Consider the following 27,587-nt stretch of genomic DNA (forward strand, 5'->3'; position numbering starts at 1 on the left):
CCCCCACAGCTGTCCTCAAACAGATCAAATATACTCGCTAAAGTTCCATAGAACTAACCAGAGGACCAGTTTCACCACTACTGGCTCAACTCAAGTGCAATATTGTCCTTGGCAAAACAAAAGGAGACCTAATGTGAGACACATCTTTAGATGAATTTAGATGGGGACTTCTTAATAAGATGAATAGTTAGATACATGTCTCTTATATACAAAGTTACCACCAAGATAACTCTAATAAGATTCTAAGTTCAGCTGGCCAGGGTGACTCATACCTACAATTCCCAGCACTCAGGAGCGGAAGTAGGACTGCTGCAAGTTCGAGGCTAGCCTGAGTGATACCCTTTCTCCAAACAAACAAACAAACAAGCAAAAAACAAAGCAATATTTCCACACTATTTTGTATGTGTATATTTGTACATATATCACTACGTATGCATATCTTAAGTTCTTTACCCTTAAAAATTAAAAAAAAAAAAAAGATTTTACCCAAAGGAGAAAAGGAGCTAAGACTAGACTGGTGCAACATTGGAAAGCAAAATAATTCTAATTATATCTAGATTTTTAAATTCAAGCTGAATTGCAGTTCAACCCTTTGGTCCCTTGGACAAAGGTGGATGGAGAAGCCGGTGCCGAGGGTTCAGTGCACACACTAGGAGATGCTCCGTGAATGCTGGTTGATGGCTTGAGGTGAGTTAGCGAGCCCAGGTCTCATCTTATCTCTGCACTGTGGCGTGATCACGGAAAGAACGCTTGCCCAGTGGTCTGACAGGGAGGTTTCCATCTACATCACTATCAGCCTGGCGACCTTGAATGTGCCATCTAATCTGTGAAGTGTCTTCTCACCTGTAAAACGAGGAACCTGGAATCCACTATTTGGAAGGGCTCTTTCGGCTCTAAGGTTCTGGGGCTTGAAGTCACTTCATTTGCTGGCATTTCTGTTTCTTCATTTAATCCAAGGCAGGGATGGTAGAAATCTGTCTCAGAGCAAAGAGAAGAAACGTTAAGTGTGTGCCTTAAAGGCTCCTGTATCTTTTGGTTGGTTTGTTTTAGATTTTGAGACAGGGTTTCTCAGTGTAGCCCTTGCTGTCCTGAAACTTTCTCTGTAGACCAGGATGGCCTCGAACTCACAGAGATCTGCCTGCCTCTCTGTCTTAGTCAGGGTTTCTATTCCTGCACAAATATCATGACCAAGAAGCAAGTTGGGGAGGAAAGGGTTTATTCAGCTTACAATTCCATACTGCTGTTTATCTCCAAGGATGTCAGGACTGGAACTCAAGCAGGTCAGGGAGCAGGAGCTGATGCAGAGGCCATGGAGGGATATTCTTTACTGGCTTGCTCAGCCTGCTGCTCTCTTATAGAACCAAGACCACCAGCCCAGAGATGGTCCCACCCACAAGGGGCCTTTCCCCCTTGATCACTAATTGAGAAAATCCCTTACAGTTGGATCTCACGGAGGCATTTCCTCAACTGAAGCTCTTTTTTCTGTGATAACTCCAACTGTGTCAAGTTGACACGAAACTAGCCAGTACACTCTCTCTGCCTCATGACTGCTGGGATTAAAGGTGTGCACTGCCACTGTCTGCCCAATCTCCTGTATCTTAAAGGAACGAGGAAATGCAGAGATGTGAAGGACTGGACAGAAGCTGAGTGTGCCTAAACCCGGAGTTCCAGTCCCAGTCCAGCCTTGTCTAACTGTGGCAAGTTCCCTAATTTACTTCAGCACGGTTTGTACATCTGTAAACTGGGCTCTGTAAACTGTTAGGCTATGCCGTTTAATCTCATTCCACTCGGTTAAAAGCCAACACAGTGACAATGTTTCGAAAAAACACGTAGCTCCTTGTGAGGAGCCACATAGATGTAGTAGCATTGAGAATTGGCGTAGTGTAGATCTGGGAGCCACGATCCAAGGCTGACTTTCTGCTCTAATTTTCTGACAGCTGAAATTGAGCTGAAGTATTCATTCATACACTCTCCCAAAAAGTACTCACCCGACACTAACTCGGTGTCCTCCAATGTAGGCCATTTTCCACGAGGCCAGGTTGTTATTCTAGAGGGAGACTTTTCTTCACATCCTCTTCCCCAAAAGGGCTGATTGATTTCCGTGGTGTGAGGAGGTGGTGAGAGGGTTTGATAGGTAATAATCACAAATATGTAACATGCATGTGTCTGTGACAGGTCACGATGGTACCATCCATTGCCTTTCATCTCAGGTCTTGTGAGGGATTGTATGGGCAAACATGGGAGAAGGTTTTCTTCTGCTAACCCAAGGGTCTGCCTCAGGGCCCACCCTCAGAGGGTTTCCAGGAAAGCTCGGTCTAGAATCTAGATCTCTAGACTTTGGCTTCTCTTTGGCTCCCCAGGTGACAATATGCCACATGTCAGCCAATGGCACTGAGATACTTTCCCATTCTATTAAAAGGCTCAGGCTGCCCCTCCATTAATAACACACCACGGACCATCTTCCCTTGGCCCCTGTTCATAAAGCCCCACCCTCCGCCAGACCCCTGTCACCTGGTCAGAAGCAGAAGCGAATAGTCCTGAAGAGCACAAACAGCGCTTCATTTGTCTCAAGGGGGTAAGGACAGCCTCCTGCGTTTTTCTGATTACAGGGCTTATGAAATACGGCTCTTTTAGGACGCTCCAGTTTTTACTCAGGATGTATATAGGTACGCATAGTTGGGAAAGCAGTTATTGCAAAGTTGCTCTTAGAAAGAGTAGATGCTGAAAATTATGAGGTCCTCTTTCTCAACATCCGCGTGGCCCCTGCTACTGAAAACTCGTCTCTTGATGCCAGCAGCTTTTTGCTGGATATAACCAGTACGCTTTTCTTTCAGGGTGCAGACTTATTTTAAATCACATTTAATTGTGTTTAGTTTTCGACCACGGCTCTCCCTTTCCCCAGTCCCTTTATGCACATAGGTCAAGGTTAGGAAGCTGTTTTACAAGAGTAATTGAAACAGAGGCCACAGCGGGGCAGCGCTGGGTACTGAGTCAGACTCCGTTCTTCCTGGCTGTAGGGGCTGCACAGCAGTTTAGTCTCCAAGATAGACACCGGAACTGCAATTCCTGGGCTATGAAGGAGTCAGTCTCTCAACTCTGTGTTTTCTATCAGATGGGCTCTGGGAGCTAAGGCTAGCCGGGTGTACTTGTATTCCGCTCGTTCTCCTCACCCTCTACTCCCAATGCAAACCGTATATGCTACTCTGTGTGTGTGTGTGTGTGTGTGTGTGTGCACACGCAAGCGCGCTCGCGCAACGGAAAAACCCTAGTAAGACACCACATCCTTTCTCCCACAAACAGAACCCTCCATGGACTCCAGGACCGCAGACTTTTAGAAAGCCAACAATGCCCCCTCCGGCATGGGTGCCTCCAGCCCCGCAGCTGTGCAGCCTTCTTTCCCATCTTTTCCTTTTTCCCCCGGCCCCGCCACGATCGGGATGCCACAGGCGATAATGTCCAAGAGAGGCCTACTTTGCATGGATGACCAGTGAAGGGTCCTGAGATGTGGAAGTCACAGAGAACCCGACAGCGGGCGCTCGGATGGAAGAATGGCGCCCTCCCCCGGCGATCTGTCTCTTCCCGCGTGGGCCCCCATTCCTTCCTCACGCCCACCCATCCCCGTAGCCCTTAGAGTCCCTGTGTTCAGAGAGGGGGCTGCGGACGCTGCGGATTTATGGTCAGGAAGCTGCGTTGACATTGAACTCCAGCTCGGGAACACGCGTGTGTGTCAACGGTGGGGAGGGGGGCGGGCTCGTAGCTGCTGGGAGCCAGCTCAGGCAGGGTGCAGAGCCCGGCTGGTCCCCGCCGCCGCCCGCGGGAGCTATGAGCGCTGAAGCCATTCATGATTTTGGTGACGTTATTCTAAGAGTGGGCGAGGAGAGGCGGGGCCGCTCGCCGACAAGCCCCGCCCCTCCCTTATAAATGCTGCTTCCCGGGCTCTTTGTGGGACCCGGAGATCGGTGGAGAGCGGAGAGCTTGGTCTGCACTGCCTACGCCGTTGGCAGCGAGGCTGTCTCCGGAAGGCGGACCGGCGCTAGCCCAGTACCCGCTCTCGGCTGCCCGCTGCTCTCCTCTGCGCCCCTGCCAATCTCATTCAGGACTCAGTGACTGGTTTTTTTTTGTTTGTTTGTTTGTTTTGTTTTGTTTTGTTTTTCTTAATCACAAGGGCGTGGGTCAGCCTCCCCTAGGACTTCATGTCTGTATATTTCCCCATTCACTGGTGAGTATCCTGCGCCTTTGGCGGCCGCCAGTTTAACCCGGGTGGCTGCGCAGCCCGGCAGCCTCCTAGTGCCGGCTCCGGGTACGAGGCCGGAGAGTGGCACGGACACCCAGTGCGGGTTAACCCGCCAGCCTCAGCCCCTGCAGGAGTCGACGTCAAGGTTGCAAAGCTGGAGGTTGGGGGAGGCGGTGCTGAGAGCATCCAGACAAAGGAAGTGAACTCGGAACCTTCACTTAAGTGGCGGCCAGAGGGCGTGGATATGGTGGCGTTGGGTGGGGAGAACCTGGGGTCCCACCTGAAGCCCCCTAAGGAAACCCTGTCCGCTGAGGGCCACAGGAGATGAGTCCTGCTTGGTGCAGGGGGCTCCGGTTTCCCGGGCCCCTCCCCTTCTCCTTTTTGTTTGCACGCAAGTCTCGGCGTCGAGGATGGCTGCAGAGGGGCCGAGCTGGTGCAGCCGCTGGGTTTGCAGAGCTTCTGGGGGAGGGAGGATGCTGGGGAGACGCTCTCCGCACAAACAAGCCACAAGCATCAGGGTGCAAACTACACCCTCACAACCCCTGCCCTCTCCGTTGTCCCTTAAATCCAACGCGCCTTTGTGGAGGGCCGGGGCTAGGAAGGAGCAAGCTCTCCCAGTGCCAGATTGGAAGAAGCCGGCCACTGCTGAGTCGGGGGCTGCAGAGATTTGCCTGCAGCCGGGGAAGATCGGGTGTGGAGGATCAGAGCCGAGAAGGATGGGGGACAGGCCCCTAGCTGCTGGGACGTGCGCGCCAGCTGCTTCTTCCTTCCTGCTGTGGTGTAGAGGAGGGGCGCTACAGGGAGGCGAGCACCCGTGGTCCTGGAGCGCGCTCGCAGGTGCCAGCCTTGGAGAGCCAGACCCGGGTCCAATGCAAGGTCTGAACCCGGGGAGAGCGGCGCTATTCTGCTTAGCCCAGGAACTCTGAAAGTTCGTGTTTCTCAGTTTAACTTTTTGGGCCCGCGCCACAGTTCCAAAAAGGAACAGACGCCGCTACAGGAGACGACGACCCTGGTCTTAACCCTGTAATGCTATTGACTCTCTTCTTTCAGGGATTGGAGGCAGCTTTTCCAGACTAGGGAGGAAATTGTTAAAGTCTAGCTTCTAACCCTAAACTTGCCCCCATGACAGTCACCCTTTCTTAGTCTCTCCTCCCCCTCCCAGTTTAACTGTGATTAGAGGGGCCAATGACTTTCAAAACAAAGTAAAAATCCCCTACACCTGAAGCTTGTGTACCCCCTCATGTGCAGACAAGTCAGTTGCCATATGGGTGAGGCTTTGAAGAGTGGTGGAGGCCTTGTGCTCCACCCCCAACCCCCCACCCCGCTCAAAATGTAGTAAGGTCGAGATGTTAGAAGCCCATGGGGACATTGGCCCCCCCACTCACCCATTAAGGTTTATGATTATTTTGTTAATTGGTACTTCCTACAACGTTTGCAACATTTTCCCCTTCGGACATAACCGTGAGATTATGCCTTATTAGCAATCATTTGCATCTTGGATATAAACAGGGCTCCCCGCAGCTCAGAGAGGTTCTATGATCTGTTAAAAATCACACAGTGGTGAGGGCAGCTTTTTCAGATCCCGGAGAAGATTATATATATATATATATATATATATATATATATATATATATATATATATACACACACAAGATTCGTGTCTTCCTGTTTTCTTAGATGTAGTTTCTCTAAAGCCTACCCCTGCCTAGACTTTTACCTTTTGAAAACTTTGTGCACACATGTGATCGTGAATACTGGGCGTTGTGTCATGGGTACCTGGATTTGGTGTTAAGTATTTGGTACTATGCTGACTGGACCCTGTGTCTGCCCATGGCCTGTGTAAGGATAATGGACTGTTTGTACCCTGCTTAGAGTACAAAGTACTTTCACATGTCAGCCATTGGTGGGCCAACTTGGCCCCTCTGGAAATGTCCTTGCACTCAGAATCTGTCCCCTTAAGGCTTTTAATCCAGGGATGTTTTTCATGCTGGGAGTTAGTAGCCTGCAGCTGCTGCACTCCAGGGGGGGGGGGGGGAGTGGCAGATGTGGAGCTTGCAGAAAAGCTGACCCCTTGAGGTGGGACATTTTGCCTAAAGGAGCACCAGACCGACAGAGACAGTTAAGAAGGCATCCTGATTAGATGATTAGACTTTGTCTCCCGGAGGCTGGACTGTTATTGTTATTATGTAATCCAACTGTGCAGTTCCCACTGGAAATTCATGGTCAAGATTACTCTTATTTTTAGTGGATGGGTGAAGGGAAACTACCTGGCTGCATTACTTTCATATAGACACACAGACACAACTCTCCCCACCCCCACCTTTGTGTTTCTAGTTTGTTTAAAAGAAAATCCAATTTTCTCTGTGTAGGGGGCTGGGGGTGGCAGAGAAGTTGCAGAGGGCAGACTTTGTCTCTTGAAGTGAGTGAGCCAAAGGGCTGTAGGCCTGCAGGTTGTTTGCTCCAGGGAGCTTGTTTTCATCCGGTCTTCAGCCAATCCCCCATCCTCTCCCCCCCCTCCGCCCCGGCCCCCCCCTCCCGTTCTATCTGGGGCCTGTGTGAGCATGTATTGACTTCTACTATGGATTTCCATGCAGCTCTGACTATCTGAGATCGGCTGAGATGACCGAGGTGATGATGAACGCTCCATCCATGGAAGAGATTGGTCTCAGCCCCCGCAAGGATGGCCTTTCCTATCAGGTTAGTTCAGACTTCTTGGAGCCTTGTGACTTCTGCTGAGACCGGAAGTAGGCTTGGTTTGGGGAATCCCAGTATCACCTGTAAGAGTTTGAGGATCCCAGCATCACCTGTAACAGCTGTGTCACCTTGAGAAAGTCCTTGACTGTCAGCAAGCTTCAGTTTCTTCATTTGTCAGAGAAAGCAACAGTGGTCTGCATCCTAGAGGATTATGATGAAGAAAGAGTCAAGGTGATGGGGGAGGGTGGTCTGACAGGAGAATGGCTACCTGTCTTCTCAGGGTGATAATTGACGGGCTAAGTCAGAGTTCAAGTTTAAACTGTACAGAGCTGAAGAGGACAGTCTCTTAGGGATGCTGAGAGAGAATGTGGCATAGGGACCATCCTGTCTCGTGGGGATAAACACGGAGGACAGCAAAAACAGAATGGCAGGCCTCCTTTCTCAATCTTGGCCAGTGCTCTCTAAGTGTGGCGAAGCTTCAGTATGACAGGGAGGTGGAAGGACAGCATAGCAAGAGTACTTTGGTTACCTCCGGGACAGACAGACAGACAGCTGGATTTGGAGCATTGGAGAGTCCCTAGATGGGCAGATTTGGAGAAGAAAAGTATCTGTGGGAATGTTTTTAGGCTAAGGATAGTGTGTAAAGCGGCTAGCCCAGGCAAGATGAAAGAGCATGAGGCGTGAAGCACTTTGCACACATTGCTTTGTTTATTTCTTGCTCTAGCTCCCTAGGGAATGTCCACACACCTTTAGGCTGAGACCCTAGCCCTGCTGTATATGGGGGCTTGGATCTCTACTCCTAATGTTTTTTTGATCTTCTCACATATCCAGTGTCTTCATGCTGGGCTAGTTCTGGCCTGAGTCTAGACTTACTCCAGCTGCTTGCTCCTTAGAGCTGTTTCGGGGACAATTATTTTGTAAAGAATGAAACAAATAAAAAAACTGGGCTGGGAGCCATCTGATGGGAGGAGAGGAGCCAAGGAGAAGCCAAGATGAAAGCTAAGATTGGGAGCACCGTCTTCAGATACCACACATGCGTGGGGGATTCAGGCATCCCTTTCTTGTGTGTCAACACCTCAGACCTCACTTGTTGGCCTGCAGGGGGTGATGAGGGGCTTAAGGGAAAATGGTCTTTTAAGGCTGTTCTAACCTTTTCCTGGAGAGGGACAGAAAGGCAGTTGGGGCCCCGTGGCCAGGTGGGAGGTACATAAGGTTCCTGGCCCACCTGCCTGCCCGTGTAGTTTTGCTTACCAGCCTCTGAGTCAGACTGAATGTCTGGTTACAGGTGAGGGCGTATTGCTGAGGGCATATTTCAGTTCCAGGTTGTAGATTTCCACCACAGAATCTTTCCCAGGTGTACCTGTCAGTATGTTGCTGTGCATGCTTTAAATATATCCCAGGCAAAAGAGTCAGGGAGCCTTCTCAGCCCCGTAACCCTCAGAATACAACCCGATGGCTATGGAGAGGGGGCCACCATGCTGAGGAAGAGGGCTGAGGTGACTGGAGAAAAATAAAAGCATTTCTGGGTTCTTGCAATATCTGGATACCTCTTGAGAAAAAGACTTCCAAGGCTTTTCCCCCCCCATCATTCTGCTGTATAGAGGGCCCAGTTCCCACAGCCCCCAGGAAGTCAACCTCTGTCCCCTGGGTGGGGACCACTGCCCCATGTCCAAATACTTGGGACCCTAGAGCCCTTCAGTCATAGATGGCTTCAGCAAAGGCTCTTGGTTGTCTGGTGGAGAGAAAAGGGAAAGTTGTCGTGTTTCGCCAAATGGTATTTACTAGGCACTTTGTCTATTTAACCCGATACACTGGTTGCTGCACTCGGGGTCTGGGGCTTATGGGACCCAGCGTCAGTGTGTACTTCTGGAACATTGCCGTCTGCCCCAAATGGGTGGGCACTGTTGCTGATGTTATCTTATAGAATCTGAGATGTCAGGAGCCAAGGAATCAACAAGGGGTGGGCTTTGAAGAAAAAATGGGAGCCTTGGGGGAAGGGGCAGGCAACCCCATCATGCACATGTAATTTTATTGCAGCTTCAGATACCCTTAGGCTGCGTGTTTAAGCAAAGTGTGGGACTCTGCCTTGAGCTGGACTGGCAAGTGTCAAAGGATGGGTTACTCTCTGGGCCCCCACAAAGCTGGTGCCATTAAATTAAAAGCTTTCCCACCAACACCCTGGGGGAATGGCTGGGCCTGGCTCTTGGCTAAAGCCTGTCGCCCTGCATGCTGGACTCTGCTTGGAGCTAAGGGCGGGAACTCAATGCTCTTCTTTTGGCTTTACTCCTCAGGATAATAATAGTATGTGGCTTTTTACTGAGACCTGCTTTTCCAAGGAACTGAGTAAGGGCTGGGGACAGCAACCCCGACTTGGCAGATGAAACACAATCTCAGGCTTGTGGTTTGACCTTGAAACAAGGTCATCATAGAAGTGGCCCATTCCATTGGGCATTCAGGTCATTCCCGTACCGTCCAGACCCACCCAGAGTCAAGCTTTGCTGAGTTCTCTGTGTTGTATATGGCCATCCTTTCCATGTTGGTGGAACCTTTTACTTTCTAAGGATGCTGTGATGGGTTTTCAGGACATGGGTCCTGCATTGCCTTCCCATTGCCAGGTCTCCAATTCCAAGGCCTTGCTATCAACTCTGTATCCTTTATCCATCACCCTTTCCCCATTCATGGACCTATATGTTTACAGAGAAGCTCTTAAGGGGAACTACGCCACCTTTACCTCTATGGTGTCTTCTGAAGGACCCGATGATATTCCAGACGTATCCAGGCTCTGAATGCATGGCTTTTTTATCCCCTGAAGGATTCAGATTAGCCTATTATTCTTTAGAAATTCACATCAATAATTTTTTTGTTTAGTTTTATTGTACTTCATTTTATTTCGAGCCTAATGTATTCTATAGCAAAAGGTGACTTCAAACTCTTAATCCTTCTGACTCTACCTCTCAAGTGCTGAGATTATGGGCACAGATTACCATGCCCAGTTTATGTAGTGCTGGGGATTGAACCCAGAGCCTCACACATGCCAGGCAAGCTCTGTACCAACCGAGAGCAATGTCCTCAGCCTTGAGTTCATGCCGTTTTTGTGAGCATGTGTAAAGATCTGGAGCCAGTGTCTTGTTTTGTCTTCGTTTCCATCTGGAGAGTCATTCAAATAAGTGAAACCCACGGGGCACATTTATTTGGCAGGAATTATCACACCCTATGGGGTGGGCGAGGAAATGGTTACTAGAAAGTCTACTACATTTAGCTCAGGCTGTGGGCGGCAGCAAGCTCTCAGAATCACGTGGGAGGGTCTCTGTGAGGATATTTATGTCCTTAAGGGCTGTAGCTCCATGCCTATGCTGTGTCTATAGGTCCCAGTTAGTCACCAGCCTACGGGACAGGAATGAGGGCCAACCAGTGCAGACCAGTCACTGGATGCCTGGTGGAGCATGCTCTTTCTATACTGTAAGAATGTGATGTATAGGGATATGTCTTTCTCTGAGGGTTCCTCTCATATTGTCCAGAGCTGTAGATAGAGAAGGGTTCTAGTTATTTTCCTATGAACCCTAAGAGCCCTGGCATTTTGATCTTGCCCCCTAACTTCTCCTAGCACAGTGTACGTGGACCATCTTATTTTTAATCACTATACTTAGGTCTACACAGTTTGTTTATTGTACTCTCCCACAATTATTGTATTATTTAATTACATACAAGGTCTCTAGCTCACATTGGCCTGGAACTCTCCGAGTAGTTGAGGGTAACCCTCAGCTTCCGATCCTCTCATCCCCAAGTTCTGGAGTACCAAGCTGTGTCACCATGCCTACTTTTGTGGTGCTCGAGAGTAAAGCCAGATTTATACACTCTGAGAAGCACTCTGCCAACTGAGCTACAGCCACAGCCCTCCCACAGCTCTTCTTTGGTTGCCAATGGTACATTGCTCTTACTTTTGGTCATGCATGCCTGCCTTTGACATCATATCTCAGTCAGAGAGGCACCCAGACTCTCCTTTCCAGAAGACCATTCTGAAAACCGGAAGGAACAGTTTCTTTACACACCCGACTGCTCCCCCGCCCATGTGCCTTCCTTTTTGACTTAGAGAGCTACAAACAGCCTGCATGTACCCATCACCACCCAGGTAACAAGAGGGACGGTGGTGGATTGGCCTTTCTTGTCTCCCCGAAGTGTCTGCTTCTTGCAGGCCCAGAGTCTTATGGTAGCTCTGCCCTGGAGCCAGGACTGAAGGACTCAAAGAGCATGCGCAAGATAGTATCCTGCAGGTTCCACGGCCACCGGGAAATCATCTTTCACAAACATCAGAGTTTAAAAAGCTTCAGTTGTCCCCAGAGAGACATAAAACTAATATCCCCAAAACCTGTGGCAGGAGACAGTCAGCCATAGACTCGACACATTGCTGGGATTGTGGCAAGTTTTCTTTCTCCTGATCCTTCTTCTTCTTCTCTCATAGCGATGAGATGGACAGCAGCTGCGTCCATTGGATTTAGAAAGCATGAGCTGTCCCCGCTGAGTGACACTGGCTCTTTCTAAGCCACCGCACACCCTTGCGTTGAAAGTCTTCTTTGTAGGAGAGTCCAGCACCTTCCCTTTTATGTTAGAAGCTGAGACACAAAGGTCATGTTCACTGTTGTGGAAAGTCCCTGGATTAGGGCCTACAGATGGCCGGAATTGTTCCCATGGGAGACTTCTCCTTCCCCACTACCCCCATGGGCACAACAGTGTGTTTGTGCCTGGCCTTGAAGAGAGCAGGACTTTTTTTCAAAGCAAGCCAGCCAGCCTGCTGCACACTGGATTCATACAGCTTCTCTCAAAAGGCCTGCCTGTGTTAGGTCTCCCCCTCCCTCCTCCGGCAGCCATGTGTTCGTCATGCTGCAGAGCCAGCGGCTATGTCTTACACTGCTCTTTGTTCCCAGTGTCCTACAAATAGATGCTTAATGAGTCCTGAGTGATGGACTGGGCCCTTCCTCCTTCCCTTTCCTGGCCCGAGACTGCCTCTGTACCTTGGCGGTCCCATGGTAACTGTTTTTTTCTTTTTAACAAGATCAGCATTTTCTCCCAGTCGACCCAGTCTCTCTTACGTTGGATAGAAGAAGAGGATTGTACTGTACCGTGAGGAGAAGGAATGCATTTGGGTGGTGAATCTTGTGACTGAAGCCAAGAGCTATTCCTGGGTGTCTGGCGAATGTCCTGAGATGATCTTTCAGGCCCAAGTCTGAAATAATCCTCAGAGGATAGGAAGACAGGACCTCATTCACACAGGGCTGCAGTGTGCTGGGCCTTCCTTCCTTCCTTTCCACCCTGGGGAGGCAAGGATCTGTGTCAACCAGTCAAAGCCTGTGTCCTGCACTTTACCTTTGGCTTGAGGCTGGCTTTTGAACTGCACAAACCCACCTAAGACACAATGTTTATCTCTACCCAGTGTTCTTCCAAAGTGATATTGGGATGGCATTGTGACCTCAGGGGATGGATAGGTTGCAGCACCCTCCACCTTCTCATTGTTTTGCATTGGAACAACTTTTTTTCTTCCTCTTCCTCGTCCTCCTCTTCTAAGGTTAGGCCTTATAGTAGATGTTTCCAGCCATTTAATTAAAGCTGTGTTGACTCCTGGCTTCTTGGCCAGGGATTTTATGGGAGTCCTAGATCTTTTGTAGGGAAACAGCATGGACCAAGCCAAGAGGAAGAACATCACAAACACCCTGTAGGGGTGCTTAGTCCTCATGCTTTAACTTCACCTTCTGCCTTTACTTTGGAGACCATAAAATCCGTCCCCACGACTATGCCTGTGGACAGAGCAGGTGTGTAAATGCCGACAGTTGCCTGTGTTCCTACTCCCGCTCTGCGCAACAGCCCAGGCAGCAGAGTGTCAGTACAGCGGGAGTTGATTTTTTTCCAGTTAGAGTGTTGTAGTTGTAGGAAAGTCCTTCCTTCCCTTCTTGTCAGTCGTTTCCTGTTTTCATTGAGAAAGCATGCATTTGGTTACTTTTGTGCTTTTCAAAATGGGGTGACTACTAGAAAATGTTCATTTTCTTCTCTATTTTTTTTCTTCTAATTTTCATATGCATGCGGAGCACAACTCATGGTTTCTGTAAACCTTCTCTCCTACCACAACGCAAGCAGTTAGAGTTTATACCTCGTCCTGGTCTGAAGTTTTACTGGTCACCAGCATCGTGGTGTCACCTCAGCATGATTTTCAGAATAGTCTAAAGCTGTCTTTCTTGGTCCTTCTGGTGGTAGGGATTGAATCTAAGGTTTTGTGCACGCTGGTCAATGGCTTTACCATTGAGCAGCGTGTTCTTCCTTACTTTGGATTTTGAGATAGGTTCTTGCTAAGCTGCCTAGGTCAGCTTTGTACTTCCTGTGTAGCCCAGGCTGGTCTTGAACTCTCAACAGTCTTCCTGTCTTAGTGTCTGAAAAGGCATCCTCCACTATACCCTGGAAAAGGTCACCTTGTATCATGAGGTCTGATGATAATTTGCTTCACCGTGGTCTTGTTGTTGAAAATGTTAGGTCATATTTTTTTTCCTCTCTTATACTGTGATAGTTCACATTAAAATTTTAATATAAACCTTAGTGAATAATTTACATTATATCTTGAGGATAGTTTTATGAGTAGGATTTTTGAGTCAGAGGGTAAAAGTGTGGCTGAATATTCAGTCTGTATGTTATCATTATAAAGGTAATATTTGTTCTTCATAGAATGTAGCAAAGCCGACCAGACAAAAGAGGAACAACCTATTCACATTCCTATTACTGGAGTATTTTCATGTGTTTACTTTTGACTGTTTTCTATACATATTTTTCAATGTGTAGCAAATCTTTTTTTTTCTTCTTCATTTAATATAATACTGTGGCTATGTTCTTGTCATTTGGTTTTCTTTGTAAAACAGCATCTCACTCTGTATGTACCATTTCTGATTGCTGGATGTCTAGGCTGTGCCATCTTTTGTTCTTGAGACAAGCAGTGCTCTGAACATCATTTTACATAAATCTCTACACAGCCCCTGACTTGTTTCTTTGAAATCACTTCCTGGAAATCGAACTACGGATTCAAAGAGATCCAACAATGTTAAGCCTCTCGATGATATAGTACCTTAAAAATGGAATGCATAAATGAGTTTATTAAAATGTAATCTGCCAGCATCTCTAGAGGTGGGATAATGATGGAGCCTGTGGATAGGATCAGGAAGGTATTTTGTTATTTTAGTGTGTTCAGACGTTGTACATCTTCCTGCAGTTGATTTATTTTGTGCATGATGATAACAAATTAACGGTGCTTAAGCAACATTTAGCAAGCATTGAAAAGTAGCTAGTGATCATATTCTTGACCCATAACTAATGTACACTCTCTAGATTACAAAAGCATATAAGCCAGCCATTGTCCTATTTGTATGTCTTACTCTATTATTGACATCGAAGCATCTTGCAACCTTGAAAAGACCAGTGCAGTTGTACAGAACCATGAAGTTTGGCCAGTGGCAGGCTTAGTGTTAGGAACCATTTGGGGGTCCTTAGGTTTCCTTCTCTGGATGTTAGAGTAGACGGAATACTTAGTAGTAGATCTAAATTTAGTGGCTGCCTTGCCATCTACCCAATGGGTTGGTAAGGCCTCTGGTGCATGTAAGTAGCCTAGGCTGGTGTTCAAGCAGGGTCCAGTGCTCCTGTTGGCTTATGAAAATGCCTGTGCTTCCCATGGCACAGGCTAGTTTCTATTTCTCAGATGATTGAGTTTGATATTTAAGCAAGTTTGCTTTAACCAAGCAAGTAAAGAAGGGGCTTGGCACCAAAGCAAATAGAACAGGAAAATGAAGGTGGCGTTGTGAGGCTGGCAGACATCTGTCCCCAGGAATGGGGCATTCTGCAGCATGGTTCCTTAGGCGGCTAGCCCTGGGACTGGCCAGGAAGGGATTTGTTGTCTTCAAAAGTTGAGTATCCTCTTTGGTAGAAACACTATGACAGTTAGTGCTCAATTATGATTTCTTTGTTATTTTGCGCCCCCTCCCCGGAATATGATTCACTGCCTTCAGATGCTTCCTTGCTGTTTTCTTCAGCACTTTAACATGAGAGAGATTCATGCCAAATGGCTTCTCAGTAGATGCCACTCCACATATTTCCAAGTGTGAAGGCAGGAAGGCAGCTGCCCCAGGGGTTGCAGAAACTGTCCAGGGGGCATGAAAGCAGGGAAGGTTCTAAGGGAATCCATGCCCTCACTCCCAGCTTCCTTCTGTGGCTCTGCACAAACGACCAACAACCATACTGAAGAATACCTCACTTGCTCTCTTTCTCTACTTTCTGTGCAGGTTTGTCTTAGTCTCTTTACAAGGGAGATCAGCTGGCCACGGGGTAGAAACTTTAGGGCCATCAGAGAAATGGACTGTTCAAAACACATGTCCAGGCAGTCTTTCCCCTTCCCAGTGAGAAACTTAACCAGTGAAAATTAGCCTCTGTGCTTAATAATTATTTGTGATATTTATTGATCAGTTAGTACTATTAACCACATTGAGCCAATACAGAAAATTTGAATTTATAAGACCCCAAGGTCACTGGACTTTTAAAACTGTCAATTTATATACATAATAGATCTTTTGTTGATGGAAAGTATGAAAAAACAATGGCTAAAAACTTGAAAATATAAAAATATATTAAGAGAATATCCAGTCAAGTGTGGTGGTACATGTCTGTAATCTCAGCTCTCACAAGGCTGTGGTAGAAAGTTCATGAGTTTGAGAGGCAGGCCTGGGGTACTTGATGAGTTCCAGGCTAGCCTGGGTTATATAGTAGAATACTATCTAAATTTTAAAATAAAACAAGTATAAATACCATTTAGAAATAGAGTAGACATATTGTTTAAAATAGAGAAAGGAACACTATAAAGTTGACCTAGGGATTATTTATGAGTGTTTTAGTAGAAAATGGTTGATATAAAATTGCTATAGTTCTCAATATACACTGAGTACATTTTTTTTTAGTGTATTGGGGTTTTTTCTTGTTTTTCCTTCCTCCCTTCCTTCCTTTTTGGCAAGGTCCAGCTCAGGCTAGCCTTGATCTCTCAGTGATCATCTCTGCCTCAGTTTCCAGAGTACTGGATTTGTAAGTACGCACTACCGTGCTAAGCCTAATACTGGGTGTAGTTAAAGAACAATATATACAGCCCTGGTTTAAGGTGTTAACATAGTGATATAGCAGGAGTGTTTGGACATTCAAAAGGAGGCATAGTTGTTCAAAATTCTTCTAGTGATGATGTCAGCAAAGATGCAAAGATGCAGGCCCTCTAACCCCACCCTCCCAGAGTAAGCATCTGAGTGAGAGGCAAGTTTGAGATTGGACCAGTCATCTTGACATGAGTCCTCTAAAGTAGCATGGTGTCGCATTACCCAGGGATCCTCTGGGCACCACCAAGAACACCAAGCTCAGAACCCCTCGACTCAGAGTGGTTAAGAGCATCTGGATAGCTATTGTCTACTCTCATTCTTGTGTTATCTGTGCCAACGCAGGCAGCTCATCAGCACTGTGGCCGTCGATTTCCTTATTCATAGTAAGAATTAATCTCTATTCATTTTGTTGGACAGATTCATGATGACATGAAATCTTCCTGTTACTAGATTTTCATACATTAGCCTTTGACATATCTGAAGGAACCTTTGATGTTCTACTTGACTCTTGCAGTGTTAAAACGTATGTTGTCTTCAGCATTAACTTCCCCGGCCATCTTTCTGAGGATATGCTTTTTGTCTCAGGCCAATGGTTCTAAATTTTGGGTTTCAGTTTATACTTTAAAAAAAAAAATTATGAGCTTTTGTTTATGTGTACTGTGTCTTTAAATTTATTGTTTTAGGAATTAAAACAGATTTTTTTCAATTTTTGCTTGTTAGCTTATTTAGAATAACAATGAAGTAATTCTATGTTGATATAAATAATAGTTTTTTCATAAAATAACTATATTTTCCAAAATGGAAAATCCCAGAGAGAGGAAAAGCATTGTTTTTTAAATTTTTAAATCTTATGTCTGGTCTAATGGAAAATGGTGAGATTCTCATGTGTGTTTCCCATGAGTAAATTTGTTGCAATATGTGATGGTTGAACTAAATGAATAAAATCTGGCTTATACAGATTATGCAATTAGGAATGGGAGAAATAGTTTCACATCTTTTCCAGATTGTAACATGTAACATGTAATAGGCGCTTTTTTTTCTTTTCTTTCCTTTCCCCATTCCATCCTCCCTCTTCTCTTTTGTTCACTCCTCCCTTCTCCCCTGACATTATTTTGAGACAAGACCTCAAGTGGCCTAAACTGCCCTTCAACTTGTTACTTAGCAGAAGATAACCTTGAATTTCAAATTCTCCTTGCCTCCAAATCCTGAGAGCTAGGATTACACATTCAACAAGTGGTAGTTTCTTAAATGTCATGTGTCTTCAGACAAAACCTTATGCATGAACTTTTTGTACTCTTAACATTAAAATGCATTAGTCTGGCTTGTACTTTTGAATCCTTTCTCCAAGTTCAGTTTTGTAATGTTTTATACTGATCATTTGGCAAATAAGATCTCTCAAATGGTGATACATTTCATTATGCAATATAAAAAAGTATACTTGTTAATATCACTGCTGGTTTCATTAGAAAGCTATCAAGAATTAGGAAGTTATCAAGCTCATGATCGCTGATACAAATTTCCCAAGATTCTAATTTTCTCTTGAGAGCTCTATTTTTATCATTGGTTACAGATATCATTAGCCATTTCCCTTTAAATGGCAATCTACTTTGTCATTTCTGAGAAATTACCCATATTGGAATAACTATAGTTTGTTTTTTTAAGTAATTTTTCAAGTACAGTGATGTTCCATTGAAAAAGTGGTTAGTTTAGCTGGCAACTCAACCATGTCAGTGCTTTTATTGGGGAAAACCTGGTACCTTGGTAAGCAGCAGGGATGCTTTACTTTAACTTGGCATTTCACTGCTCCAAATATGGAAGCATTACTTAGAAGTCAGTATTTGCAAATATGAAGTACGTGGAGGGTTTTTACTGTGTTGTTGTTTGTCTTTATTTAATCGTGTGAGGTGAGAAATGATAAGTGATGACAGGTACACATTGCAGACTATTGTGATGATGCCAGTGGTTTCAGTGACTGTGGCTTTTTATACCACACTATAAGTGTCAATGCAGTATAAAAAGCAAGTGGAAACTGAGTATTTCCTAAAATATTTTCATTTCCATCTGTGCTTTCTCCCTGAAAGGATCTTGAAAGTGGCTTCTCTAGACTGAACAGAATGTGTCTGCAGAGAGCAATGGGGCTATCAGCTAGTGAGATGTGTGTTACTGTCAGACAGGTTTTGTTGGGGGATACCCTTAAAGATGGGTCATTAGCAGGTGACTTAACTAGTCTTGGGAGCAAGACTAGTTGACCTGGTAATATGGACCAAAAGTGGTGGTGAGTGGACCCTGGCAAAGGCCTTGAGAGGACAATAGAGTTGTCCAGGGAAATTTGAAAGTTGGGGGGGGGGCATTGGGTGGTGGGTTTGGAAGCTGTAGGGTAGACCTTAGAAGCAAGATCTAGACAGGATGCCAAGGGCTAAAGACTCAAGACTTTTTTATCTCTAAAATGAAGAAGGAAGGGATGGTTGAAATGGCAGCTGGGTCAGGCTGAGTTTTCTGACAGAGGATATGTAGTCATGGGATATGTGGGTAGTGCTGATGAAGGAGGATGGAGAGAAGAATTGGGAAGACTAGGCAGGAGGCTGTCTTCTCTCAAAGAAGTAATGATGATACACATGTATGATAAGATGTAGATACTTGAAATCATTTATGCCCGCAGACAAATGTGGGAGAATCATCTAATATCCCAGAAGGTTCATCTATTTCTGGGCCCAGCATTATCAGGATCCATTAGCACTAATTGATTGGAATTTCAAACCCCTGACTTGCAGGATGGGTGTGTATTCGAGAGATGTTTATGAAAGATGGTGTTTATCCCGAGGATTTCCTTTTCCGTCCAGTTTCAAGGCTTAGGCACTTAAGTATCTTTGATCCAAAGGAAGGAGGTTCAGAGTTGATATAAAGCTCAAATCTCTGCTCAAGTACCCTGAAGGATTAGAAGCATCATGGAAGGGCAGGACGGACAGGGTGAGTTGAATGTCCCATAGCTTTGGTTCAGAGAAAAGTTGAGAGCTGAGACAGATAGGACAAAACTGGATAACATTAGGCTTCTCTGAATCCCCACTAGGACCCTCTGCCCCTAAGAATCCTTGTGTTTTTCCCAGCCACTTGCCACATTGAAAACTCAGTAAGATGCTAATAGTACTAGCAACATGATAAGATTAGATAGCGGGAGCTCAGATTTCAAAGACTGTAGTTGTTGCCATCATGTGTATTAGGTAAGGACCAAAGTTCAGGGTATTAGCTGGACTAGCTGATGCTCATTCATTCCACCCTCCTCAGAGCAGGATTCTGGGAGAGATCTGGGAAGTGAGGCTTTGGGGGTGGGGGGGAATCAATTTCTCTGAGTGAGGGCCCCTGGAGTAGACCCAGTATCAGAGGCTTTCCATGGTGAGACCAGTCTGGTCAAGAGCATGATTGCCATTCCAGCTGGTCTAATCCATGTCCTAGGGGGAGCTAGCCGCTCTGGAAAGGAGGCAGTGACACACACCCACTTCCCCACCACCCCATTCCCACCCACACCCCACCCCACACCCCCACTGCCGCCACCACACACATACAGGCTTTTCTTCAAAGAACCTGGACTGACATTTGTGAATACAAACCCAGTCCATTTGTCTCAAGCTACAGTTGTTGGCTTTCCAGGCTTACTCTAAATGCTCCTCCGGGCGGGTGGGTGGGGGCTTTACTTAATAGGGACCAACATTAGCAATTAAAGAGTTTCCAGAGCATGTTCACACACACCTGGATTTGACTCTCTCCCAAGCCCTGTAAGATCAGCATTAGTATAAATCCAAATTTATAGAGGAGGGAGGAGGGGAGGGCTGGCTCAGCATCAGAACCCCACCCCCTTCCCCAGCCACCCTGCAGAGTCCAAACCACTTCCTCCTTTCATTCAAGGGGCCCAGAGGAACTAAGGTGATCCAACCAAGACCACAGAGATAGCAAGAGTTAGCGGCCAGGTAAAAGCCAGACCTCCTGGCCCACCTGTAGGCACAGGGTGCTATTTTTCCATAGCTGGCTTGGGGGTTGGTTCTTTGTTGCTCTTTGCAACTGGAGAGGTTAAAGGCTTTCTGTGTAGTTTTGTGTGCACGGTGTCTTAGAGAGCTAGCCTGACTCTTTCTCCCAAGCCTTCTGTCCTCCTTCCCACCGCAGCTTCTCCTGCCCTCTGCTCCTCCTCAGCCAAGAGGAGCAGGGGATCCTGGCCTGCCAGCGGCTCCGCTTGCACAGCTGGTAATTAGCCCTTTGTGTCCAGCTAAGCACCTTTCATCTGCCCCACCTGCTGGTGTCTTCTTTCCCCATTAGCATCTCCCAGCTCCTTGCTGAGCCTCCACCCTCTCTGTGGCCAGATCATCTTGTTTGTCAGAGATGATGGCCGGGCAGTGCACAGACAGGGAAGGGCCACAAAGACCAGACTTGCTCACATTTTCCATAGTAGGTGCCAGGCAACTCTTTCTTATCCCCACCCCAGAGACAGCTAGGTTTAGGTCACCTGGCTCAAAGGCAGACAGCTGATAGCTAAGCCTCCAAATTTGGGGCCTTTGGAGGCCTAGTTTTTTCTTTTGGTTCCAATCTGTTCATGATAGGGGAGCTCACTCACTAGCAACTCTCTAGCCTAAGCACAAAGGCTACTGATGAGTTTATGGTCTTTGGAAACCTGGCCTCAGCCCCACAGCTCTCTGTTCTGAGGCTGCTCATGTTGGTCAGCCAGTCCAGTCGCCCTCAGTCTCCCTGAAAGCCCTGTTTTCATTGTTCTCATAATTAATTATATAGCCTGAATACAGTAGCTGCTTACATTTTTTAAATTAAATTTGTGTTTATTTAAATCAAATGTAAAATTTGGCTATCTTTCAAGGGCCCAGTTAGCTACCCGTGACGAGTGGCCGTGGTACCGGACAGCACAGAGAACATTTTCATTACAGCAGAGTATTTTCTTGGACTACACTAGCCAGAAACTCTAGTATGTTGGCGTCTAGATCACATGACACAGACCTTGATCATTCTGAAACTCCCTGTCCCTTTCCATGGAATCCTCTCAAGTTCCCAAAATGTCAGGACCCATGGTGATGAGAGGGCACCTGGCAAAGGGTACCGCTCCCGAGGTGTCCCCTGTGAAATTCAGTCACGAAGGCTGCACGCATGCTGTTCATGTAGAACCCAAGATGTTCTTGGGAGCATGTGTGATTGACAAGATCCTATTCCCTTTGTGTAGGTGGGAACTTGGTGTTGATTAGTTCCGTCCATGCCATCATCCTGGGCGTCCCCTGTGTGACAGTAGGGTAGTGATGGCAGAGACGGGAAGGGATAGGGCTGAAGAAAACACAGTTGCCTGCTGGATGCTTCTGAACTTGCCCTGCAGGGGATGAGGGTAGGAGATCCCCATCAGAGCTTCCCATACCTCCTGAAGAACCTCTTTGTAGAGGGATTTTCCAGTTTGTTTGTTTGCAGCTCTGAGAGAAGATGGGGCTCTTTGGACTTGAAGGTTTAACTAGAAGCAGTGTTTCTGAGCAGAGCATTTCTTGGTTCTGCCAGGTTCCGCTGAGGCAGCCCAGCGTGCAGTACTTTGTTTGCTTGCCACCCCAACCGTACCTGTCATGTGCTCTGCAAGTCCAACGGGAGAGTTCTTTTTCATTTTTTTTTTCCATTGCCTTCCCCACCCCATCAAATTGTAGCTGCAGCCTCTCATTTTTCTGCTGCCTAGATGATTAAAAACCATGACTTAGTGGAAAAATGCTGACCTCTTCCGGGTCAGCCTCTTAAGCAGCTGCCTGAGATAAGACTGGGCTGGAAAAGACTCAGAAACACTCTTGCAAGGCTTTCTGGCTTTTCCCGGAGAAACAAAAGAGGCTGTTTTGGTGCAGGACGTGTTCTGTTGTTGTTTGTTTTTTTATTTTTTGGAGAGAGCTATGGTTCTCAGAAGCACAAATCTTTGTGATCTGATAATGAAAGAAAATCTCTGATGGAAGGGGTATATCAATTATTATAGTGATTTTTTTTTTTTTTACAAATACAATGACTTGTAAAAATAACTTTTTCTCTTTAATGGTTCCTGCTTTGAGTAGGTCACAGTGCAAAGGTCTTTGGCAAGTACCACAGTATCAGACTCTCAATGCTCAGATTGCTCCCCCACCCCCACCCCCTACGGAGGACTTAAAAGACTTGGCTGTGGAGCTTTTGGTATGAAAGCCATTGGTGGATATTGTTTTCATGACTGTGTTAGAAGGATGGCTTCACGCTTGGAGCATGGAAACTAACGCTGCATCTGAGGGGGCCATTGCAAAGAAGACATTGTTGTTTGAATTTTGTTTCTGCCCTCAAGCATTGTATTACTTCTGTGTTGGCCAAGAACTTGGACGCCATCTTGTGTGATAAGAAGGCCATTTCATTTCTCTGGAGGAGAAACTGAGCGGGGGTGGGGGGGTGGGGGGGTGGGGGAGCTTGAGAGGCCTTGACAGGGGTCATGCAGTGGATGTCAAGGGAATAATACGAATCCAGAGCCAGTGCCTTAGCCCTATGTCCTCAAAGGAATGGACATCCGGGTCCTTTAGACATCTGGGTCCAGGAGCAGCTGATTTCTAGGAATGTAGCCTCTTCCTCCTCCTCCTCCTCCTCCTCCTCCTCCTCCTCCTCCTCCTCCTTCTTCTTCTTCTTCCCCCCCCCCCTTAGGAATGTACAGCTATCTACTTTATACTGTTATCATGGAGACAGAGGCTCTGCTCTGCTATGGCTGGGCTCATCAGCACTGTCTTCCATACAACACAAGCATCGCTTTGCTAACTCATAGTAAAATCAGTTGCTCTGCTTCTGCCGGCCTGGGTTGCCCGAGTCCTTTGTGATAGTCTGTGGCTTGAGAGGTCATGTGTATCCTGGGTCTATCCTACCTAGTTCAGAATGAGATCTGAATGCTAGCTCTGCCTTTTGACCTTCAGGGTCCCGGATGCTTGCTAACCCCGGGGTGGTAGTGCTGTCTCGGTGAAGTCCTATCTGATAGAGCTTTGTAAACTAAAGAGTGCTTTCATCATCGGGGAGCCCCTGCATCACACCTCAGAGCTCATGCTTGGAAGATGCCTTATGTCCTCACCTTCAGGAAGGGGCTCAGCTCCATAAAAGCAAGTAAACGACCCCCCCCCCAACCTAGCTGATCCACTTTCCGCTCACACTCATTAGTGTGAACCCGCCACCAAGTCAACAAGGGCAAACATCAGAGCGGGTAGTGTGACAGGACATGGTGGCCAGTTTCTCCAGACCTCTCTGACCCGCCTGGGTCCAGCCCCTCCCTGGTTTGTTTTCCTTCTGGCAGCTATTACGATACATTTTATGAGCCCTTTTAAGTCTTTAATGATGCGTACTCCTGCAGCTGGCTTAAGGCTTAATCCCAAGCAATAGGCCTTTATTGGATAAATGGTTAATAATCACTGGTCTGTAGGGATTGGGACGATTTGTGAGGCCCGTGATTCTCAGAAGCCCCACGCGGGCTTCCGAGTGCATCTAGGAGATCAGACACCCTGGGAGACCTCAGATGTTCGGTGGGATAAGCATTTCTTCTGCCCTCCGAGTACAGCAAAACAGGCAAGTTTCCAGGATTTCTCCCAACGCCTGTTTCCATCCACTTGAATTTGAACAGACTGTGTGACCTTCAGTGAAGTCCCCTTTCCCCCTCTGGGGCCTGGGTTTCCTGTCTGTCAGACAGAGAGGTGGGAGGAGATGGCCTTGAAGGTGCCAAGTGTCAGTGATCTGGTGAGCCCCAGATTTCCCAGACCAGAGCTCCTCTCTCCTCTTGGGCGTGTCACTGAGGGCTATGAATGGCAAGGGACCAGCAGCTCGGTGGATTAAGTGCTTAGCTACTGGGCAAAGAATTGGGTCAGCTGTAGTCACAGGGCAGTATGTGCAAAGCAAAGCCAGACTTGGCCCCTAGTTTTATAGCCTGGCTCAGTGTTTCGGTCAGCACTGGGAAGGACCCACATAAGTGGACTGGGGCCTCTTCCACGGGACTCTGGGAGGAGATTGGAGTCTTCCAGGTGTACTGATGGCAAGAAGCCAGGACTCGCTCACAGGTGAAAAGGGAAGGCACTGTGGATGCTTTTCCCAGGCAGCTTGTGACTGGAGGCCTTGACTGGATCTGGATCTGGCTTAGACTTGGCAGTTGCGATGAGATCCAAAAGGCAGGTGACACAGGAGCATGGGAGCAAGCACACCTGAGGTTGAGCCTTAGTTCCGTCCAGGCTAGAAGGGCCTAGATGACTAGTTTGCCCAAGCCTGGGACTTTTAACATAACCCGAACAACACTTGATTTTTGACTGTGTTAGTTTAAAACGATGAACGATTTGGTTGTTTATTTCTTCTGGGCACCAATAATTATTCTGGCAGAAATGTAATGTTTTAGCGCCTGCTGTATGGTGTGGATTGCAGGCATTAACTGCTTGCTTATTCCAAAGCAAAGCCCGGCATACCGTGAGAAACGTGATCTTTTTTTATTCTTTTATCTAGAAGTAAAGCACTAGAAACAGAGTTACACCCACCCTCTTGTTCAGTGGTATGGTCCACAAAATTTTAGCTTTAGGATTGGGAAAAAAAATCTGGCTTAGAGATAGTTTTCTCTAGAACGTATTCCCCTGGATTCTGTCTTACACCCACAGTGTTTAGAAGGCAGAACATAATCCTTGGAAGACAGCCAGTGTTCTCTCTCTCTCTCTCTCTCTTTCTCTCTCTCTCTCTCTCTCTGTGTGTGTGTGTGTGTGTAAAGAAAGAAACACGTTTCTCTTTCAGATGTATATATGACCAGATGTCTGCGTTGTTCTTTAAATTTTCAGATCTTTCCGGACCCATCAGACTTTGACCGTTGCTGCAAGCTGAAGGACCGCCTGCCCTCCATAGTGGTGGAACCCACTGAAGGGGAGGTGGAAAGCGGGGAGCTCCGGTGGCCTCCTGAGGAATTCCTGGTCCAGGAGGATGAGCAAGACAACTGTGAAGAGACAACAAATGAAAAGAAGGACCAGTAGAGTCCACGCAGGCTCGCCTGGGTCATGCCAGCCAGCACACCTGAACTGTTTTTCCCATGGTGATGGAAGAAGAGAATGAGCCACAGTCATTGTGAAAATGTCAAACGAGGCTTCCGTTTTGCACCTGAAAATCACCGAGTCGGTTTTCTTTTCTTCTTCTTTTTTTTTTTTTTTTTTTTTTTTGGTTTGTTTTTAAATTCGTTGAGCAATGGAGCCCTCTGACAACTTGCAAGGCTGAGAAAGGAAGTTGCTGAGAACAGGGGTGGAGGGGGGGGTGGGGGGAAGGGGTGCTGCTTCGAAGATCCCTATCTGAACTCTAGTGCCAGAGGCAGTGCGTGCACATGTGTGTGTGTGGGGGGGGGTGCAGTTCGGGCTGAGGGGGTGAGCAAATGAGCAAGAAAGATTTTGGATTAGAAGAAGAACAACAACAACAACAAAACAAAACAAAACAAACTCTACACTTTTAAAGAGAACTACAGCCAGGAAGTGCTGCTCTTTCCAGCATTTGTCCTGGCTACTGGGGCATCTGACAACCAAGTCCTTATCTCCTGCTCTGTTGCTCACAGCCACCAGCCTTTGTTTTCATTTCAAGTGTGTTTGGTCACCCACAGAGAAGTCGGGCCAGGTAAACTGCCTAGGAAGCCAGATGGAGGGATACAGAGGAAAGGAAGACTCCACCACCATTCCCCAGATGCTTCAGGCTGTCAGAGTCCCCAGGGACCTGGGAGGCTTTAAGACATAGTACTTTTGAGTTTTTCTCCCTATTTACCCCCTTCTGCCTCCCAGTATATAAGGGGAACAGCCAGAGCACTTCCTGCCCTTGTGAGGCACTCCAAGGCTGCAGCCTGAATAGGGAGTGCCTCCTCCCACGGTGGATCTCCCAAGAATTCTTATGTAATCTCTATGGAGCAGGAGGGTAGAAGTGTCGGCTTTCTCAGGCCTGCCCTTCCTTTCTCCTTTGGCCACAGCAGTCAGGTGGACGGTCCCCAGCTATGCTGTGGCCTGTCACTGTTCATCTGACCTGCAGCAGGGCCACTCCAATGGGTTTCCCAGCCCGGCTTCCATGGGCGCTAAAAGCAGAGTGTGCTTCTTGGTTGGGAAGCTGGCTAGCGGGCTTCCATGCAGGGGCCTGGGTGGTGCCGCATTGATTCCCATGTGGGAATCAGCCCTCCAGTGGAGCAGCTGTGGCATCCAGTTTGAGACAGTAGCTGTTGTGAGATCACGGCTTCTCCTCTTGTTGCTCCTGAGCACAGGTTGGGAGAAGATACAGGGTGTGCTGGAGTATCCTTGTAGAATAGCAGCCTTTATTCCTTCCCCACTTTACCTGTCTCTGGAAAGGGCAGCAGTTGCATGGGGAAATTAACATTTGGATTTAGCTCTGATCATAGCTCAGAACCTTCTGGAATAGCGGGTTAGAGGACAGAATTTTTAGAGCAGGGCTGTTTGGTCAAGAGGTGGACTTAAAGCCTTCCTTAGGCTTCACTTAGCCAACCAAGGCACTCACAAATGTCCCCTCACGTCTCTTGTCAGTCCAGGTTGACCCCCGTCTTTGGACTCGTTTGTCTGGTTCTATTTAATACCTCAAAGTCAGTGTGGCTCTGGGCCACGTTGGGGCAAGAGCGTGGGGGGTGTGCTGTTGACACGGCATTCAGCAAGGTTTGGTTCTGGGATGCCGATGGTCACCCCCTCCCCCGTCTCTTCCCTCTGTCGTCTGCCTGTGATACACACCGATGGCAATAACTTTTTTCCGGCTCCTTGCAGAAGTGGGAGAGGGCTGCAGCCAACCCTGCAACCAGAGAGCTTCTCTCTCTCTTGCTTCCACTCTGCTCTGTTTTGGCTACAGAGATCTGTTCATCCCACTCCTGTTCCCCCGCAGCGTTTCTCATCCCTCGCCTCCCTTTATGGACAGGTGTCTGGCCTTTTAAATTCCCGTGTTGTGGTGTCTTCTCATCCCTACCCCAGTTATCTGTCTTGGTCTTGCCGTGTGATGGGATGTGCTTGTAAATCCAGTATCAAATCAGCTTTGTGTATATGTGTGTCTCTGGGGTGGCTTCTTCCTTTTGCTGGTCACTAGACTGTGTTGAACAACCATGTGCTGTCTGAGCAGGTCAGGGGCTGACCGCTACAGGCCCCTCAGCGGTTGAGCCTGTTGGGGGGACCCAGCTGCTCTTGGACAAGTGGCTGAGCTCCTGTCTGGCCTCCTCTTTTCCTCCTCCTCCTCCTCCTCCTCCTCCTCCTCCTCCTCCTCCTCCTCCTCCTCTTCCTCTTCCTTCTCTTCTTCCTTGTCTTCCTCCTCCTCTTTCTTTAAGTAATTTGTGTGTATTTCTAACTGATCGTATTGAAAAAAAAATCCTAGTATTTCAGTGACATGCCTGTTGTGAGATGAACCTCCTGTGACTTCTGTCTGTTCTGTATTGAGGCTCAGGGAGAAACTAGCATTTTTTTTTCCAAACTACTTTTTGTCACTGTGACAGTTGTAAATAAAGTTTGAAAATGCTTTCC

At 47.2% G+C, this 27,587-nt stretch overlaps 1 protein-coding gene and 1 long non-coding RNA gene across 2 annotated transcripts; one reads left to right on the plus strand and one right to left on the minus strand.

The window, feature by feature from the left end:
- Positions 1-384: 384 nt before the first annotated feature.
- Positions 385-3,796, minus strand: Gm30375 (predicted gene, 30375). The gene is made up of 2 exons (NR_168598.1): positions 1,989-3,796; positions 385-974 (listed from the first exon to the last, which is right to left on the minus strand). It is a non-coding gene; the product is annotated as a predicted gene, 30375 (long non-coding RNA).
- A 149-nt stretch (positions 3,797-3,945) lies between these two features.
- Positions 3,946-27,587, plus strand: Lbh (limb-bud and heart). The gene is made up of 3 exons (NM_029999.4): positions 3,946-4,219; positions 6,829-6,931; positions 24,897-27,587. The coding sequence occupies exons 1-3, from the start codon at positions 4,194-4,196 to the stop codon at positions 25,083-25,085; spliced, it is 318 nt and encodes a 105-aa protein (NP_084275.3). The 5' UTR covers positions 3,946-4,193; the 3' UTR covers positions 25,086-27,587.

The sequence above is a fragment of the Mus musculus genome, chromosome 17 (genome assembly GCF_000001635.26).
Source record: "Mus musculus strain C57BL/6J chromosome 17, GRCm38.p6 C57BL/6J".
Taxonomy (NCBI): Eukaryota; Metazoa; Chordata; class Mammalia; order Rodentia; family Muridae; genus Mus; species Mus musculus.